The following is a 19,234-nucleotide window of genomic DNA, read 5'->3' on the forward strand; positions in this document are numbered from 1 at the left end:
CTCCACCTATCTAAGCTGCTGGCCTGTCAAAAACCCAAGGCAGGTTCTTTATTAGCCAATGAAAGTAACACATAGACAGATGACCCTCCTACATCACCTCAACCTAAGATAGATAATACTTCAAGAGCTGCAAGAGGCACAAAATTTATTATCACAGAATCACCCCATATTACACACAGTAAACTAAAGCTTCAATCCATCAAACAACTGTCCTGCAGTTAAAAAGCTGCTCAGAGGTAACAGTGTAGACACAACAACACGCCTTCAGACTGGGCCTAGTCCTGGCAGTTCATCACCATTCTCCCTCCAGTTCTTTACCAGAAGTCCAGTTCTCACCACACCTCCTTCCTGCAAGCCAGCTGTGGACACTAACTCAATTCTCACACAAGCTACACTCCTCCATTCTTCCTCTATTCCCACCACCTCCAGAATTTACCAGCTCTCCTTCACTCAAGAAGTGCGAGACAAAGAGGATAAGAGAGAAAGGAGTCAGGATTCACTCTGCCATGCTGTGGAAGAGGGACTTCAGCTATGATGAAAAGCTGTCTCCATTAGAACAAGAGGAAATAAAGTACGACACCTGATCTGCATCATGTATACAAATTGCAGAGGCAGACACAGACCCCAACTCCATCTCCGAAGTTCATTCAGACATTTTCTAGGAGTGTATATACCTTTTACTATGCTTTTAAACACCGTGTAGCGAGTATACTGCTGGCTAGCATGTTTACTTGACCACAGCTGCGTTTTTAGTGTGGTTTACTTTCCCTTGATCATTAGCAAAAACGTCTAGAGGTAAATTTAATACATAACCTATTCAACAAACTTACTTTTTCTTGATTAGTAAGATAATATCTAAATTTCCAAACAAGATCTTGTTCTTCATATGTGAGCTGCTTAGTTGGTGGATAACTCACAATAATCTAAAACAAAAGATAAAAAACTACATTTAATGCACATAATACATGTTTCCATTTCATTTAATTTTTCATTTGCTTAATATTTCTGTAACATAATTATTATGCAAGCCAGGAGAAGGCCCACAGACTCGACTAAGGCAAGAATGTGCTGAGGCATCCATCCAGAAAGGAAGTCATTAGGACACAGGAGCAAAGATGAGATAACCATGCTCCATATAAACATCTGATTTCAGAGCTTATTTAGCCCAACTAGATAGTAAGGAGGGCAAAGTGGCAATGCCCTATGCCATAAAGTCAGTAGAAACAAAATGAATCCTCCTCTTGTCAACACGTAATCCTGTGAGCATAGAGACCAGTTTTCTTAAGGAATACCCCAGGGATCATTTCAAAGAATATTAACATCTGAGAATGTTTACAGTTTTCTAGTTAGTCTGTACAGTGACAGAATTACTGAAAGCCCTGAATAACTTAAAGAAAAGAAAAAAAAAAACCTGTCAAGCAACAACAACAACAACTATAATAGCAACAACTAAAACAAAAAACAACATTCTGCAGACAACATGAAACTGTTGAAGTCGTGAGATTACATAATTCGTCAAACTCCAAAATCATGTGTAATAGTGGCTAGATAAAATGCCCATTAGCTGTTTTTACAAAGTCTGTAAAAATCTCTTACATTTAGCTGATCTCTTGTGGCAGCATTGGGTTTGAGATCGTGGTCAGATGGTCCACTTCTTAAACTTCGAGCAAGCTTATGGTGTTTGCTCTCCACTAAATTCTCCTGTAAATTATTTATATACACAGAGAATGTAAATCTTACAACAGGCAAGAGTCAGTAGTCAGAAATAGCAAAGTCCTTTCTTAAAGCCATGTTATGAAGTCTGACTATAGCCAAATAAATTCTTTCTTCCTCAAGCTGCTACTGTTCCTGTTTTTATCACAGAAAAAGCAAAGTGGGACTATGCAACCCTTGCTCAACAACCCCACCCACTAGCTCTTTGCAGTTCAAATAAAGTACTCGCTCTGTCCTGCGTCAATCAGACCTTACTTTTAGGGTGCCATTGTTTCTTATAAGTACCCCATGAGTGTCATTTCAAACAGCTGAAGTGAACTTATTACAAATCATGTCTAGATAATTGAGATATGTGTATTACTATTTTAAAATACAACACATGGGTCTAAGTTGTGTTTATTCTAGAGAAAAAGACATTCTTGAAAGCTTTGCACAACAGCTTACCATAGACATTTGAGGATCAGGAACTTTTACTAACTCAAAACTTGTTAAAATTGGAGAAGACTCATCACCATCCTAGAATATAGTGCAGGGTTAAAAGGTAAAAAGGAGAGATTTCACTCAGTGGTAAGAGGACATGATATTTAAAGTCTATTTCTAAAACATCACTGTTCCATTATAAGTCTTGTTTTCTTTAAATTCCATATTTTTTAAAATCTCTATCACTAATAAAACATTTTGGCAAATTAAAAGAAAAAATTATCACAGTAAGAAAGATTTGAAATCTGGAAACAAATTGGTTGTTTTCTATTGTTTGTGGCTACAATTTCAGAACTTGGTTTACTATAGCGATGGACAAGAAAACACCCCAGTTTTTTTTTTAACTTAAATGTGTCCAGGTGTCACCACCAGGTCTTACTCGAGAACTCAAGCACGGATCACATTTCTGGACAATCAGAGAAGCAGCAACACAACATCTCGGGGGACAACGCAAGCTGACATCCCAGGGACGAGAGCACAGCACTGATTCCTGACATCCCAGGGACGAGAGCACAGCACTGATTCCTGACATCCCAGGGACGAGAGCACAGCACTGATTCCTGACATCCCAGGGACGAGAGCACAGCACTGATTCCTGACATCCCAGGGACGAGAGCACAGCACTGATTCCTGACATCCCAGGGACGAGAGCACAGCACTGATTCCTGACATCCCAGGGACGAGAGCACAGCACTGATTCCTGACATCCCAGGGACGAGAGCACAGCACTGATTCCTGACATCCCAGGGACGAGAGCACAGCACTGATTCCTGACATCCCAGGGACGAGAGCACAGCACTGATTCCTGACATCCCAGGGACGAGAGCACAGCACTGATTCCTGACATCCCAGGGACGAGAGCACAGCACTGATTCCTGACATCCCAGGGACGAGAGCACAGCACTGATTCCTGACATCCCAGGGACGAGAGCACAGCACTGATTCCTGACATCCGGCAAGAAGTAAAGCTGCCTTATCTTGTTGGTGTCACCATTCTTGAGGAATGAGCTTTTGTTTTAAAGTGAACTCAGCATAACATGCGTCTCTAGCAGACATACTGCAATAGGCTAATTATTGTAAAAATTCACTCCCTTGGGACTATGTACCTAGCGTTACGTCTTGCTATTTCCAGAGGCTAGTGCAATCTCAGTTTTACATATATGCAAGGGAATCAGGGGGGGACTAAAGAAGTTTACTTCTACAACTTCACTTCAGTAATTGAGTCTTATAGGAAACAACAAATTCCCAAAGCGGTTGTTTAACAGGCTTGTTCTCGGTCACAACACCAGAAAAGACATTTATCTGCCCAACTGTGACAGGTAATCTTCACTAAGGCTATCTGTCTCCAGAGACAGGTGACAAGAACGTCTGTTTCCATTAGACTGTGATGCACTGGCCCTGCAATCCTTACTCTGAGTGGGAATATGACGGGACGGGCAGACAGACATTAATTCAGGAGCAGCTACCTATTTCTATCCTGTTCTTATTCCATCTATTGTCTAAGCTGCCTTTCAAAAGATCGCTCACAGTCTTTGAAAGTATCACCCAATTAGCAGGCTCTCTACACAGCAGCCACATCCGAGCAGCAGAAGGCTTTAATAAACATGTATAGCACAAAACGAAAAGTAATTTTAAAACACAATGGTAAACATTTTGCTCAATAACCTTTTCCCTTTTTTTTTAACTGATGCTTTCCAATAACTAATATATAATATTAAAAAAATCCTTCATTTCCACCCTTTCCAGTCTTCCTCATATATAAAAGGCTGAAATCAGTTAAATTATTCCAGTGTTTTACCACAGTGAAAAGAACAAATTATGAAGGGAAAAAGAAAGACATTAACTAGAGAAGGATCACAAAGTAATGATAATTTAGCAAGGCAAACACAGATCCTTTCTTATGAAAATCTTTCAAGTAACCATTTTCAAAGTGAATAAGCATGAAGTCACTGGGGGCAGCATCAATAAATTATATTATTATGCAAATGTAATTTATAACTTTTAATAAACAAAGACCCATGAATAAACTGTATTGTGTGTTACAAGTGTTCATCTCTCTGCCACATATAAAAATTTTGTTCTCATTTAATTGATTTATACACTATTTTCATAATAATGAAAGAAACTTCACTTTTGATGTTTCAAATTATACATACAGGAATATAAGTATACCATACATACAAGTATATAAGTATACATTTACATATATAAATATATGAGTATAAACTTACCTAATAACTAAACATAGTCTGTAAGTATTCATTTACATATGTAAGCATTTCAACATGAATTTAAAGGGAAATAAATACCTTCTCATAGTAAACGATGCCATATTCCTTATCATCACACTTGACACAGCGAAACTCAACCATCAAGTACATGAAATTAGAGCTGCGTTTCTCACTCTAGAGAAGAAAACACAGACAGAAGTGACCATTCTCAACCTTTCTTAGTACGAGTTTTTACCACAATTCAGCAACATATAAAAATCAATCAGCTGCTACTTAAAATACGGCTCTTGCCGCTGTCCACATGCGACAGCCCATGAGGATCACTGTTTACTTCACGAGAGTATGCACTCGGCAGGCGACACCCAAACTCCATAAAACTCAGGGTTCAATCAGCATTGTGGATTTCATGATTTCAAAACCTGAGGGTGTTTTGAGAACTATTTTACTTCAAAAATAAAGATGACAATTGTTGCTTGAACAACTTTCTGCAATTTCACCTCAAACTACATAATTAACCCACATCAAGAATTACTAAACACACAGAAAAAAAAAAAAACAACTCTTTACCAAAAAGAACTTCATTGGTTTTTATCAAATTTTCACAATTTCTGGATGTTCATAACTTTTCATCAACATTGTATGTGTACTGGAGGATATTCACTTCTCCTAACATGAACAAAAGTACTTTTCTCTCTCTCTGTTTGTCTATGTGTGTGCGTGGACATATATATGTATATATGCATCTCAAAAACATAAACTAAAATGATTTGACTAATGTTTCCAAAATACTTTCACAGATGTCTCTGGAGTCAGTACATAAAATGACAATGCATAAACAGGTTACTTAGAGGAGAGATGGTTCAGTGGTTAAGAGAACCAACCGATCTGACAAAGGACCAGTGTTCGACTCCCAGCACCTGTAAAGGGGCCGATGTCGCTCTCTGCTGGTCTCTACCACACACATGGTGCACTGGTATACGCAGGCACAATGCTATCGTCACTAAAATTGTTGATCTCCATAAAGTGCAGTCTACTGTCTGGTAGAAAGCGGAAAGGAGGGGGACACACCCAATGCTACATTTCCACATGCAAAGCACTGGCATGGAAGAAAATCTACATGTTTTGCATGAAATATTTATTTTAATGGAACTATTATTAAAAGTATAAAATCTTCCAGTAGTTTGTGTCAAGAGCATATGAATGCATTTGTAAAAGATCTTGATTTTATAATCAGTATAAATGTTAAGAACTCCAAGATTCATTGAAAACAAGAACAGTAAGTGTCGGGGAGTGGTGGTGCACACCTTTAATCCCAGCACGCAGGAGGCGGAGATCCTCACAAACAGATCTTTGTGAGTTCAAGGCCAGGTTGGTTTACAAGAACAGGTTTCAGGACAGGTTCCAAAGCTACACAGAGAAACTCTGTCTCAAAAAACAAAAACAAAGCAAAACAAAAACAACAAAAATACCAACAGTGGTCCTTCACACTTGATCTCTACCACTTTTCTCTCCTTCCTTCTCCGCTGCAGAGAAGCCTTGGAGATATCCTTCGAGATTAGTCATGTAATGTGTACATCACAGCTGTCATTATCATGAACAGTGATGTATTCTCCTCTTGGAATGTGATTCACAAAGTTGTTTCTATTCTCTAGACACAAATTCTTACATCAAACATGGTATTCTTAAAACAATTACTGAAGTATAACTTTATTTATTTATTTATTTATTGATTTATTTTTTGAGACAGTTTTTTTGTGTAATAGTCCTAGCTGTCTGGGAACTAGGAACTAGCTCTTTGTAGACCGGGCTAGCTTCAAACTCACAGAGATCTGCCTACCTCTGCCTCATGAGTGCTGGGATTAACACCGTGCGCAACTACCACCAGGCTCAATTCTTTTGAATATAACTTTTTAAAAGACTCACTGAAGTCATCTTTCAATTAGACAAGGTCAAGAAAACGTAAACGACGTAATTGGAGTCTGACTGAGGGGCCAACATCCAGTAAGAGGTTAATGAACCAGGTGTGTGCTCGATGCATTAGAGGTGTGTGCTAGAGAGCACAGTTCCAAAGATGTCACGTGGTAACTTGGGGGAGGAGACAGCACTGCTGCAGTACTCACAAGCAATGGCAGGATTTGAACATGAGTAGAACACACACAAGGCACCGAGCCTTCACCTATGGCAGCTAGTCCCTGCTAATGGTTCAAGTTACACTAACTTTAAGAAAAACTCACAGCTAGGAAGTAAGGGCTCACTTATTTGCCAGCTGTAGAGCTAATAAGAATTCTTTTTAAAAAATTAATTTAGTAATCTACAGAATATATTCTGACATAGGAAAGAAGATAACTCACCTCATTAATCATTTCTATCTCTCTAAAGGTTAATCTGTCCAACCAATCCACCTTGACCATGTGTCCTTGCCGATGAGCCTTGGTCAGCTGCAGGAAGTAAAAGAGGGTTAATCTCAACAAAGACAAACAAAAAGGGAAGTGAAGGGTAGCAGCTGATCGCTCAACCCTGACTTGAAAATCAAGAATCTATAACACTTTAAAACCTAAAGCATTTTAGGAGGCCACAGTGGAAAACACCACATCAGCTCACAGGATTGGTCACTGTACAAAGTGTATTAAAAATGATTCTTACACTATTATATAGACAATATAATATAGATTACAGTAAGTGAATTCTGTCCTGCTATTTGGGATCTACACTGAAGATAATCTTATCAAGTTGTACAAATACTTCAAATTCTTAAATGATCCAAAATTCAAAACACTTTGGGCTCTAAATACCTAATCCTGAGCCTGCACTAAGAAGCCCTTCTACATATTCAATTCCACATACAAAGTGTTCTACACAGCAGATTACACGCATGAAACACTCCTAGACATTAGTCTACGTGTGTAAATCTACACATTAGAACATCAGATTCCACATGTACTCCTACAGATTTTCACATACAAAGCACTTCCATTCTCTAGACACAAATTCTCACATCAAACATGGTATTCTCAAAACAAATATACATAATACTCAAACATATCTATCAAAACCACATACAATATCAGATATGTAAAAAACTAGGCAAGAGACAAGCCTTTTTCTAAAAATGGGAAAAAAAACATTAAAAAGAAGTTTTTAAAATCAAGCCTGCTCAAAAAAACAAAAAATAAAATAAAATAAAACCTGCAATCTTACCAGTTAGTAAGCAAGAGAAGAACACAGCCCTTCCTGAATGTTATCTAGATGTTCTATAGCTCTTATATTTTATTATCATACATAAAATCACAATAAAAGATCCTCTAAAGGAGAATAAAACACCTTTTCCTTATTCTTCATTTGTAATGTAACAAACATTCTGAAAAAATAACTTATACACGGAAAGGCAATTCTCGGGGCCCAACAAATCATTACTCTAAGATTTACGTGTGTACACGCACGTGTGCCCTTATTTTAGGATACACAACAAAGGATTTAAAATTCTAACATTGCTGATGTTTGAGTGCCCTGAGGCCTTACACACTGTCTTGCCCGAGTTTCATAAATTATTATCACAGTGGCTTTTCAGGTTCATAGAGAAGTCAAGATAAGCTACAAGGTCCTCAGATTCGAACTGGCTTTGATATTGACTCTGGAAATTTTAAGTATCAGCTTTACTTATATATCAAAACTCTTTCTCAACAAATTCATAGAATGAAGGAACGCTGGGCATCAAAGCCTTATATCACCACTTCTCTTGGCTCATCGTTCCTCTTCACTGTCCAAGACACAGCAGTATTCCCATAAAGACATCAAACCGTACCATTAACAGTTACCTCACTCAGAACTGAAAGCCAGAACCACTAGTATTCCCCATCTTCTCTGACACTATCACAACTATGAGTTCACAGTATTTCAGAAATAAAAAGTGACAACCTTATGTAAAAGGTCTGAAGCTCACGGGCTAGAGAGATGGCTCAGAGGGTAAGAACATTTGCAGCTATTGCTGAAGGCTCCCAGCACCCACAAGTGATACTGACTAGCACTTGGAACTACAGTTCCAAGGGATCCAGTGCCCTCTTCTGGTCTCTGTGAGCAGGAGGCCCACAAGTGGTGCTCTTATGTATAAGCAGGCAAAACATTCACACATATATAATAAAACCTTTTAAAAAGATTTGAGGTCCATTGTAATAGGAAAGGACGACTTAGGAAATAATAACTCTTTATAAATAGTCAATAGTACCTTCCCCCCCATAGTAACCTCTAAATGAAAATAGACATAGAGATCTTAGTAACTACTACTCATGTTTATAAAGAAATGGAACTAGCCTAGAGTCCATCGAAGATGGGATAAAGAAAATGTGGCACACATATATGCACAGAAATTTTATTTAGCCATAAAGAATGAAACCACACCTGAGAGAAAACAATGGAACTGGACAAGGATCATTCTCTTACAAGAAATATGACAGACTCAGATAAATACTGCGTTTTTCTCATAGATTAAATCTAGATGTGAATTGTGTGTGTGTGTGTGTGTGTGTGTGTGAGAGAGAGAGAGAGAGAGAGAGAGAGAGAGAGAGAGAGAGAGAGAGAGAATGAGAATGCGTTTGTGCACGTGGGACATGAAAGCAAATAGGATATTTGGGAGAAGGAAGGGAATTAATAAGTCAGAGGTGGGAAGTAGAAGAAAGGGCAGAGTAAGGACAAAGTATGACATAATGACACACTGTAACATGATTTTTATGCTAACTTAACAATTAATAAAGAGAGAACACCAGTGGGTGAATAGTATAATTATGCACATACAGCAAGGGCTAGATACACTGTTGACTCTGGAGAACATCAGACAGATGTGTGAGCTACATCAATGAGATAGAATAAGAAACAGCACAAGGAATGGAGACCAAGCAATGTGGCTTAGAGACCAAAGAGAGTGTCACACTGCAGCTGGAGACTTGGTTCTACACTGACAAATCTGCCACTTTTGAGCCGATGCCAATAAATATTATTTTCTATCTATGCCCTAAGATGCAGGTAGATGCAAAATATGGCAAGGAGTATCATCCCATATAGCTACTAAAGGCTGATATGAGTAATTTTTTCTTTCCATTACATAGCTTATAAATTCTTACAGATTTCTACTACTACTCTGTTCATATGAACAAAAAATGTTCATATAACTTCTGTATTTTCCACTGTAAAAGCCAGTTTGGTTGGAATGATGTGAGACTTCACCTGATTGTCTTTGCTATCTACTCCCTGTTGGTACAGGGTAATTACACAACCTCAGCTCCTCCAGCTTCTGTTATTTACTCAACATTCGTTCTGTGTTTATGATCCAACAGTTGGTCCCCACAATGATTTGCTATGAGGAAAGCTCTGGCAATGGTGAGCGGTTTCCTAACCGGGAAAATGAACTGAGGATTCCGTCTTCTCCATGATGCACATCCAGACACATGGGGAACTTTCTGTAGCTGTCTGTACCGGCTGAGTCTATGTTGCTGGTAACACATGCCATTCCCTACACAGGTGAGGCCTTGCTTTCAAAGTTACCACAAAGGTCAAGCATAAATTATGTTACAGATCTCAGTTGTAGGAGCTGTTCAGTAAGTGATGGGAACACAGACTCTAAAAGCTGCAATCAGAAATAAACAGTAACATCTGTATGCCTCGATAGAGAAAAATAATGAGGAATTCAACCATCAATGGAAAATCAGGAGTCATTTACATATGTTATGATGACTGCTCAAGAGCTCCTACATTGCACCTTGACATTTAAAGAAATTCTAGATATTTCTCAACTTAAATTAGTGACAGAAGTTCTGCAGAACTGAACAGTTGCCCCTGAAAACGTCTCCCAGGAATCTGCCCTATTGACCTACCAGTATAAAGCACGCCCAGCTAGAGCCCACGACATTTACTTCATTATTTCCCAGCATTTCTGAAGAGGCTATCCTCTTGAGAAACACGGAGCTGGGGCATTTAGAACGACTTCTCTGAAGGCTGCGCACCATGGTAGAAATGGAGGACTGGGTAGAACACTCTTCTAGATAATTCACCCAAATTCAATACAACAAATAACACACTAAAGCTACCGAAGTTCCTTTTACATCTTCAGGCCTTCACAACTTTTATTTTTATCTCAAGACACATGAAAGAATAATTATAAATAAATATTAATTTGTATTTACATGTATAGAATTTACACAACTATAATCATTATGCACAATGAAAGCTGCTCCCCAGAGCCGTTACTTCATCTCTTGTTGGTACGGAAAACATAGCAAACAGGAGTAGTCCTCCCGTCTACAGAAGTTTCTAGCTCCCTCCACTTCTACCGATGCTGAGGATCAAAGGCAACTTCTGTCAACATAGGTGACGGTAGACAACTTGTATGTGTTGCTGGGATAAGCTTCCATTTCATTCTGAGTCTGAAATGTCCGTGACCTACATCTTTCCAACAAGATCTGCACCCTGCTAAGCAGCAGGGTGAGAAATTTGATCTATTAAAAATGCTTGTGAAGAAATCATTCTTGCTAGGTATCCATTCTAGAAAGGGTCAGCAAGTGGCACTCTTTGTCAGGTACAGAGGATTCTAAAGAATCCACAAGAGCCATACAGAGTTGGAGAAGGTCAGTGTCCTCCAAATTATGGGATAATTATTATGCCCTAACTTATGCAGAGCTAAACAGGAATTGTCAAGGCCATTTAAGTGTAAGAATCAACTAGAACCAACAGCAACATGGCCAGGAAACTTCTTGGATTCCTAATCACATAGTATCAGATATGGACGATGTCATGATGAAGGACAATCTCACAAATGAGTGGGTGTGGATAAAAGTACAAAGGGCAGGGACTACAGCAGCCCAGCTTGCCACACAGCATCCGAGCAGAAGCAGCAGGTAGGGGCCTGTCCAACAGCAGCCTTGGAGACAGATGAGCTCCCTGGCTTGCCAGGCCTGCTGTGAGCACCTCAAGTGCTAAAGTCATGGCTCTGGCAGGGCCAGCACTTATCACTCACTTACATCGAGTGAGAGGAACTATGTAGGAGGATGAGAACCAGGATGGAGAATAAGTATCTGTCAACTTTTGACCCTGCCCAGGACCTGTTCTAGCTTAGAAGTAGAAGGGAATAATAGAAAAAATCATAGAAATAAAGTAATAGAAACATCCAACTGGAAGCCAGAGGACAAAAACACACAGAACAGCAGAATGGCGTGATCAAACAAAACTGGCCTTAGCCAGTTCACACAGTTGCCCTCAAACATGTAACAGAAAGAGCCTGACAACGAGATTTATGCATCATGGCTCACACCAACCACCCGAGTGGAACATGTCACAACCGGGATGGCCCTCATTTGCAGAGTGACAATTATATGCCTGAAAACTGCAGGGTTGGTCACAATGTAAGATCTACATGAAAATAGAAGTCGCACAACCCAGTGCCACAGTTAGATGGAACTTCAGGCACCGCCATAACTGCTACACTTTGCTGTATCCTATATAAACCTGATTTCTTTTTTTTTTTTTTTCCCACTAGCTTGCCAAATCCCCATCCAAAACTGTTCACATGAGCCAGCGACCTGGGCCAGAGCGGGCCTGGGACGGTGAACTCCACAGAGGCAGGAGCAGATCCAGAACAGGGACATTTGCGGAAACAGGACTGGGCCAGTGACCTAGACCGGAACAGACCTGAGGTAATGAGCTCCATGGGACCAGGGCTGAGCCAGCGATCTAGGTTGCAATGGGACTGAGATGGCAAGAACCACAGGAGTGGGAGCAGATCCAGACTAGGGACATTTGTGGACTCAGGGCTGAGCCAGCCATCTGGGCCAGAGCAGACCTGAGACAGTGAACTTCACAGAAGTAGGTAAAGGGAAACAACTGCTGAGTCAGGGGGCCAGAGACAGAGACTGCTGCGGGTCAGAGCATGAATCAAGGACCTTCGAGGGAGTAGACCTAAGGCAGGACCCAGCTGGTCTAGGCATGAGTCTGGGACGTCTGAGGGAGTAGGCCTGAGCCAGATCCTCTGTCGGTCTGAGCGCACCCTAATGTGGGACCTTTAAGGGAGTAAATCTGAGCCAGACCTTTGCAGGACCAACCCCAAGACAAGGACCTCTGCAGGAGCAGATCCATACCAGGGACATTTACAGAAAACAGGTCTGAGCCAGCAAACTAACCAGAGCATGCCTGAGACAGCAAAAACTCCATGGGAGAGAAGCAAACCCCAGGAGTTATGAGCAATCTCCAGGAATACGGAGTGAAAAACGGGGTAACTAGAACCGTGGCACTGACTGTACCATGAGAACAACCATCTGAGCCTTGGATCCACTGGCACATAGAAGAATGATCACCAGAGTCACAGACAGCCCCAACCAAACCTAATAGAGGAAAAGATGAGGAGACAAGGTAAGAATACACACGACACCACAAAGAGCAACACGACAGCAGTAAAACCTAAAGACCCTACAACAGCAAGACTTGAACAACCAAATATAGATGATGCAGAAGAAAAAATAACTTTAGGAGAATGTTTGAAACTCTTAAAGAGGAAATGAAAAAGTCCCTCAGTGAAATGGAGGAAAAGACAAACAAAAAATTGGAAGCCATCAACAAATCCCTTAAAGAAAATCAAGAAAAAGCAATCAAACATATGAAAGAAACTATTTAAGACTTAAAAACTGAAATAGAGACAATAAAGAAAACACAGGCAGAGGGTATTATAGAAACAGAAACCATGAGAAAACAATCAGGAACCACAAACGCAAGCATAAACAGTAGACTACAGGAGATGGAAGAGAAAATATCAAGTGTTGAAGATACAATAGAGGGAATAAACTCATCAGTCAAAAGAAAACATTAAATCTAACAAAACCTTAACCAAAAATATCCAGGGCCACCCATCAGTCAAAAGAAAACATTAAATCTAACAAAACCTTAACCAAAAATATGGGCCACCATGAAAAGGGAGAAATTAAAGACTTCCTAAAGTTCAATGAAAATGACCACACAACATACCCAAATTCATGGGGCACAATGAAAGCAGTGTTAAGAGGAAAGTTCACAGCACTAAATGCCTATGTAAAGAAGCTGGAAAAATCACATGCTAGTGAATTAACAAAACTTTAGAACGAAAAGAAACAAACTCATCCAAGAGAACTAGATGGCATGAAATAATCAAATTGACAGATGAAATCAACAAAATAGAAACAAAGGAAACAATACAAAGAATCAATGAGACAAAGAGTTGGTTCTTCGAGAAAAAAACAAAATACACAAACCTTTATCCAAACTAACCAAAATGTAGAGAGAGAATATCTAAATTAACAAAATCAGAAATGAAAGGGGGAACATAACAAAAGACATGGAGGAAATACAGAGAATCATCAGGTCATATTTTGAAAACCTATACTCCACAAAGTTGGAAAACTTAAAGGAAATGGACAGCTTTTTGAATAATTCCAAAATTAAATCAAGACCAGATAAGCAAATTAAACAGACCTATAAATGCTGAAGAAATAGAAAGTCATCAAAAGTCTCCCAACCAAATAAAAAAAAAGCCCAGGATCAGATGGTTTCAGTTCAGAATTCTGTAAGATTTTCAAAGAGGAACTAATACTAGTACTCCTCAAACTGTTCCACACAATGGAAACAGAAGGAGCAGTGCCAAACTTTTTATGAAGCTACAATTACCCTAATACTCAAACTACATACAGAGAATGTATGTAAGAAAGAGAATTAGAGACCAATCTCACTCATGAACATCGATGCAAAAATACTAAATAAAATACTGACAAATCAAATCCAAGAACCTCATCAGAACCATCATCTACAACAATCAAATTGGCTTGATCCCAAAGATGCAGGGATAGTTCAACATACGAAAATCAGTCAACATAATCCACCATATAAACAAACTGAAAAATAAAAACCACATGATCATCTCATCAGATGCCGAAAAAGCTTTTAACAAAATACAACATCCCTTCATGATAAAGGTCTTGGAGAGAGCAGGGAGAAAAGGAACATACTTAAACATAATAAAGGCAATATATAGCAAGTCATCAGTCAACATCAAACTAAATGGAAACTAACAGTGATCCCACTGAATTCAGGAACAAGACAAGGTTTCCACTCTCTCCATATCTATTCAATACTGTTCTTGAGGTCCGAGCTAGAGCAATGGGACACCAAAAGAAGATCAAGGAGAACAAATTGGAAAAGAAGTCAAACTCTCACTGTTTGCTGATGATATGATAGTTTACATAAGCGACCCCAAAAATTCCACCAAGGAACTTCTATAACTCATAAACACTTTCAGTAATGTAGAAGGATACAAGATTAACTAAAAAGAAAAAAATCAGTAGCCCCCCTGTACAGATGATAAATGGGCTGAAAAAGAAATCAGAGAAACATCAGCCTTCACAATAACCACAAATAGCATAAGATATCTCAGAGTAACTCTAATCAAAGTGCAAGACTTGTATGACAATAACTTTAACTCTTTGAAGAAAGAAATTGAAGAAGACACCAGAAAATGGAAAGATCTCCCATGCTCTTGGGTAGATAGAACTAACATAGTAAAAATGGCAATCTTAACAAAAGCAATCTACAGATTCAATACAATGCCCAGCAAAATTTTAGCAAAATTCTTCACAGACCTCGAAAAAATGGTAAAACTTCATATGGAAAAGCAAAAAACCCAAGATAGTCAAAACAATCCTGTACAATAAAAGAACTTCTGGAGGCATCACAATCCATGACTTCAATCTCTACTACAGACTACAGTACTGAAAACAGCCCGGTATTTGCAGACAGGAGAAACAATGGAACTGAATAGAAGACCCAGGTATTAATCCACACACTTTTGAACACCTAATTTTTGACAAAGAAGCAACAAATATCAAATGAAAAAAAGAACGTATATTTAACAAATGGTGCTGGCATAACTGGATATCAACATGTAGAAGAATGAAAATAGATTCATATCTATTACCATGGACAAAAATCAAGTCCAAATGGATCAAAGACCTTATTATAAAGCCAGTCACACTGAACCTCATAGAAGAAAAAGTGGGAAGTACAATTGAATGCATTGGCACAGGAGACCACTTCCTAAATATAATCCCAGAAGCACAGATATTGAGAAAACTGTAAATGGGACCTTCTGAAACTGAAAAGCTTCTGCAAAGCAAAGGACATGGTCAACAAGATAAAAACGACAGCCTACAGAATGGGAAAATATCTTCACTAACCTCACATCAGACAGAGGTCTGATCTCCAAAATATACAAAGAACTCAAGAAATTGGTCATCAAAAGAACAAATAATCTAAAAAAAAAAAATGGAGTACAGACCTAAACAAAGAACACTCAACAGAGGAATCTAAAATGGTTGAAAAACACTTCAGGAAATGTCCAACATCCTTAGTCATTAGAGAAATGCAAATCAAAACAACTCTGAGATTCCATCTTACACCTGTAAGAATGGCTAAGATCAAAAACACTGATGACAACTTATGCTGAAGGTTGTGGGGTAAAGGGAACACTTCTGCATTGCTGGTGGGAATGCAAGCTGGTATAGTCCCTTTGGATATCAGTGTGGCAATTTCTCAGATTAGGAAACAACCTTCCTCGAGACCCAGCAATACCACTTTTGGGTATATATCCAAAGGATGCTCAACCTTGCCACAAGGACATGTGCTCAACTATGTCCATAGCAGCATTGTTTGTCATAGCCAGAACCTGGACACAACCTAAATGTCCCTTGACCAAAGAACAGATAAGGAAAATATGGTATATTTACACAATTGAGTACCACACAGCAGAAAAAAATAACGACATCTTGAAATCTGCAGGAAAATGGATGGATCTAGAAAACATCATTTTGAGTGAAGTAACCCAAACCCATGTATGTACTCATTTATAAGTGGTTTTTAAACATAAAGCAAAGAAACCAGCCTACAAATCACAATCCTGAGAACCTAGACAACAATGAGGATCCTAAGAGAGACATACATGGATCTAATCTACATGGGAAGTAAAAAAAGACAGGATCTCCTGAGCAAATTTGGAGCATGAGGACCATGAAAGAGGGTTGAAAGGGAGGGGAGCAGAGAAAAATGTAGAGCTCAATAAAAATCAATAAAAAAAATTTAAAAAACTGCTCACACAGCCCCACAAGTAATTAAAAGCAGACATTTGTTTTGTTTTGCCTCTTTTCTCTGACCCTTAAGAAATGAATAAAGCTAATTTATTTCTCAGCAGACAGTGAAACCTTCAAATCCCCAGAACTTACGTGCATGCAGCCAGGCTGGCCAGGCCGCACTGTTGTTCACCATAGGACTTTTTAGCATAATCATGCCAGGAGAATTTCTGCTACTGTATTCTACACTCCCTCAAGTTAAAAGGTCATTACTTTACTCTTTCATCTCTAGTACCTTTCTTTTTTCTTCTTTTCCTTTTTCTTTTGTCTGTTTCTTTGATTGAAACAGGTTCTCACCATGTAGTTCTTGCTAATCCAGAACTTACTATATAGACCAGGTTGGCCTTGAACTCACAGATCTGTCTGCCTGCCTCTGACTCCCAAGTGCTGCTATTAAAGTCATGTTCTGCTGTTCCTGGTCTAACACTTGTCTTCAGCCTGAAATAAATGGACATAAATAAATACTGACAAAAAAAATTTTATTCCTTGGGATGGATAGATGGCGCAGAGGTTAAGAGCACTGACTGTTCTTCCAGAGGTCCTGAGTTCAATTCCCAGCAAGCACATGGTGGCTCACAACCATCTGTAATGAAATTTGGTGTTCTCTCTTCTGGCCTGCTGGCACATATGCAGGCCACATACTGCATACATAATAAATAAATAAACAAACAAACAAATAAATAATGAAAAAGATCATTCCTTGCCCTAACGTATGAAAAGTGTCAACGGCAGACAAGGCAGACAATCAGACAGACAAACTAAGGCTGTTTCACAGATTTCTATGATCTAAAGATGTATCTCTGAAATAAACAAAAATATATAAATCCAACTTAAACCATGAAATAATTTGTAAGTAAGACATACTACAGCCACAAATGAACTTCGTCTGAACAGCTAACACTTGAAGGGACTGTGAGAGCACACGTGTGCATGTCAGAATCCACCTAGGCATGTATATTTAATTCTTAGCTAGCAAAGAAGTCCCATCAAGTTTTCTATCTTCTTGATTAATGAAGTCTCGTCCACAATTCTTCAATTTTACTTTTAAACATTCCTCATAAATCTCATCATTCAGGAAGACTAGTATTGACATATAAAAGTTCCATTTAGTTAAACTTCTCACAGATTAATCTAGTTTTAAAAGCATGTTACTTTTTTCCCCCTCGGGCAGAAACTATAGCTGCAAAGAAAGAGAATTGATTTCTCAGAACATCAATCAATAACGTTTTAGGGCTCAATATCACATGGCATCAACAGAGTCTACTCAGGGCCACTAGCTCTAAGACAAGTCTAAAGGCTTTAACAATATTGGAGAACTCTGAGCAAACCAATGAATATCGAAAAGATGCCACTCAGCAAAATGAGGAAAAAAGTGACAAGATTCCCAAACCCTGACGGTAATACTAAACAGTGGCGATAAGTAATCCAATCAAACAAGTTGTTTGTAAAAGGTATGTTATCTAGAGCAAAAATCATTCTTTATGAACTTCATACAAAATATTTTCCATAAGGTTACCGGCACCACTGAACAAGCCTGACAGCCTTGAATAATCTCAGCAATTGCCTTAGTTACTTTTCCACGCTGTCCTCAAACTCAATGAACAAGGCAACTTAGACAAGAAAACACTTAACAGGGCTTACAGTTTCAGAGGACTGGAGATCATGATGGTGGAGCAAAGTCACGGCTGCAGAACCGCTGAGAGCCTACAGTTTGATCTGCAAGAAGTTAATTAAACAGAGCTAACTAGGAATGGTGTGGGCCTTTGAAATCTCTAAGTGTGCCCCAATGACAGACACACCTCCTCCAACAAGGCCACACACTTCCTACTCCTGCCCAAACTGTTCCACCAACTGGGGACCAAGTACTAAAACACATGAGACAATGGGGACCATTCTCACTCAAATCACAACAGTAATGATTATAATTCTATTTTTATAAATTATTGTCATTTTAAAAACATCTAAAGGGATAAATGAAACAAGATGAGACGCTTTCACCCAACCCAAATGAAATGGCCAGGAGTGTGTTTTTCCGATTTGTAGAGTAATGAGTTTCTCTATGAACTCTAATTAGCCAATAATTCTCTTTCTCTGTAAGACAAGCATTTTAAAAGCAGAGGCTGTGCTTGCTCGTTGGGATTAAAATCCACTACTACAGTCAAAATATGTGAACAGGGGCGTCACTACTTCAAGGCAGAGTGTCTGCAGCGCACTCAATACTGCATGCTGTCACGTCTCAACTGTTTCCCCACTAGGACTAACTCCCTAAAAGTACGACAGGTTCTTCTCGGTGTCTATGCTCTCTTTAAGAATGTGTGTATTCTTTCAAAGAAATAGCTGTACTTTCATTAAGTCTTTTCACTTGTTAGACAGTCCACACTTTGAGCTATCATTCTTCCATTGTATTTTCTCTTGATTGAGATTATAATTGAGCACTTGATTGAAGGCAGAATGCCTTCCATTCAGTTTTTACATATTACCATGTAAATGATGTGAACAGAATGTGCAGTGTAGTCCTACAGTTAATTACAGTCAGCACTTAAGAAAAAGAGTATTCCCCCCATAATCTGCAACCCCATCTAGGCAGCATACAGCAGGGTAGCTTGTTTGTCCTGTTTCTGTTGT

The 19,234-nt window shown here is 39.0% G+C and overlaps 1 protein-coding gene across 1 annotated transcript in view; it reads right to left on the minus strand.

Annotated features, from left to right (window-relative positions):
* Window positions 1-19,234, minus strand: part of Pik3c3 (phosphatidylinositol 3-kinase catalytic subunit type 3) — an 87,804-nt gene that overhangs the window by 58,522 nt on the left and 10,048 nt on the right. The window contains exons 5-9 of the mRNA XM_087896180.1: window positions 6,776-6,862; window positions 4,503-4,598; window positions 2,158-2,229; window positions 1,597-1,701; window positions 831-923 (exon numbers count right to left, since the gene is read on the minus strand). Of these exons, the coding sequence (XP_087752306.1) occupies window positions 831-923; window positions 1,597-1,701; window positions 2,158-2,229; window positions 4,503-4,598; window positions 6,776-6,862 (453 nt within the window). The remainder of the gene's footprint in view (window positions 1-830; window positions 924-1,596; window positions 1,702-2,157; window positions 2,230-4,502; window positions 4,599-6,775; window positions 6,863-19,234) is intronic.

Source organism: Myodes glareolus, chromosome 13 (genome assembly GCF_982192425.1).
Source record: "Myodes glareolus chromosome 13, mMyoGla1.1, whole genome shotgun sequence".
NCBI classification, from domain to species: domain Eukaryota; kingdom Metazoa; phylum Chordata; class Mammalia; order Rodentia; family Cricetidae; genus Myodes; species Myodes glareolus.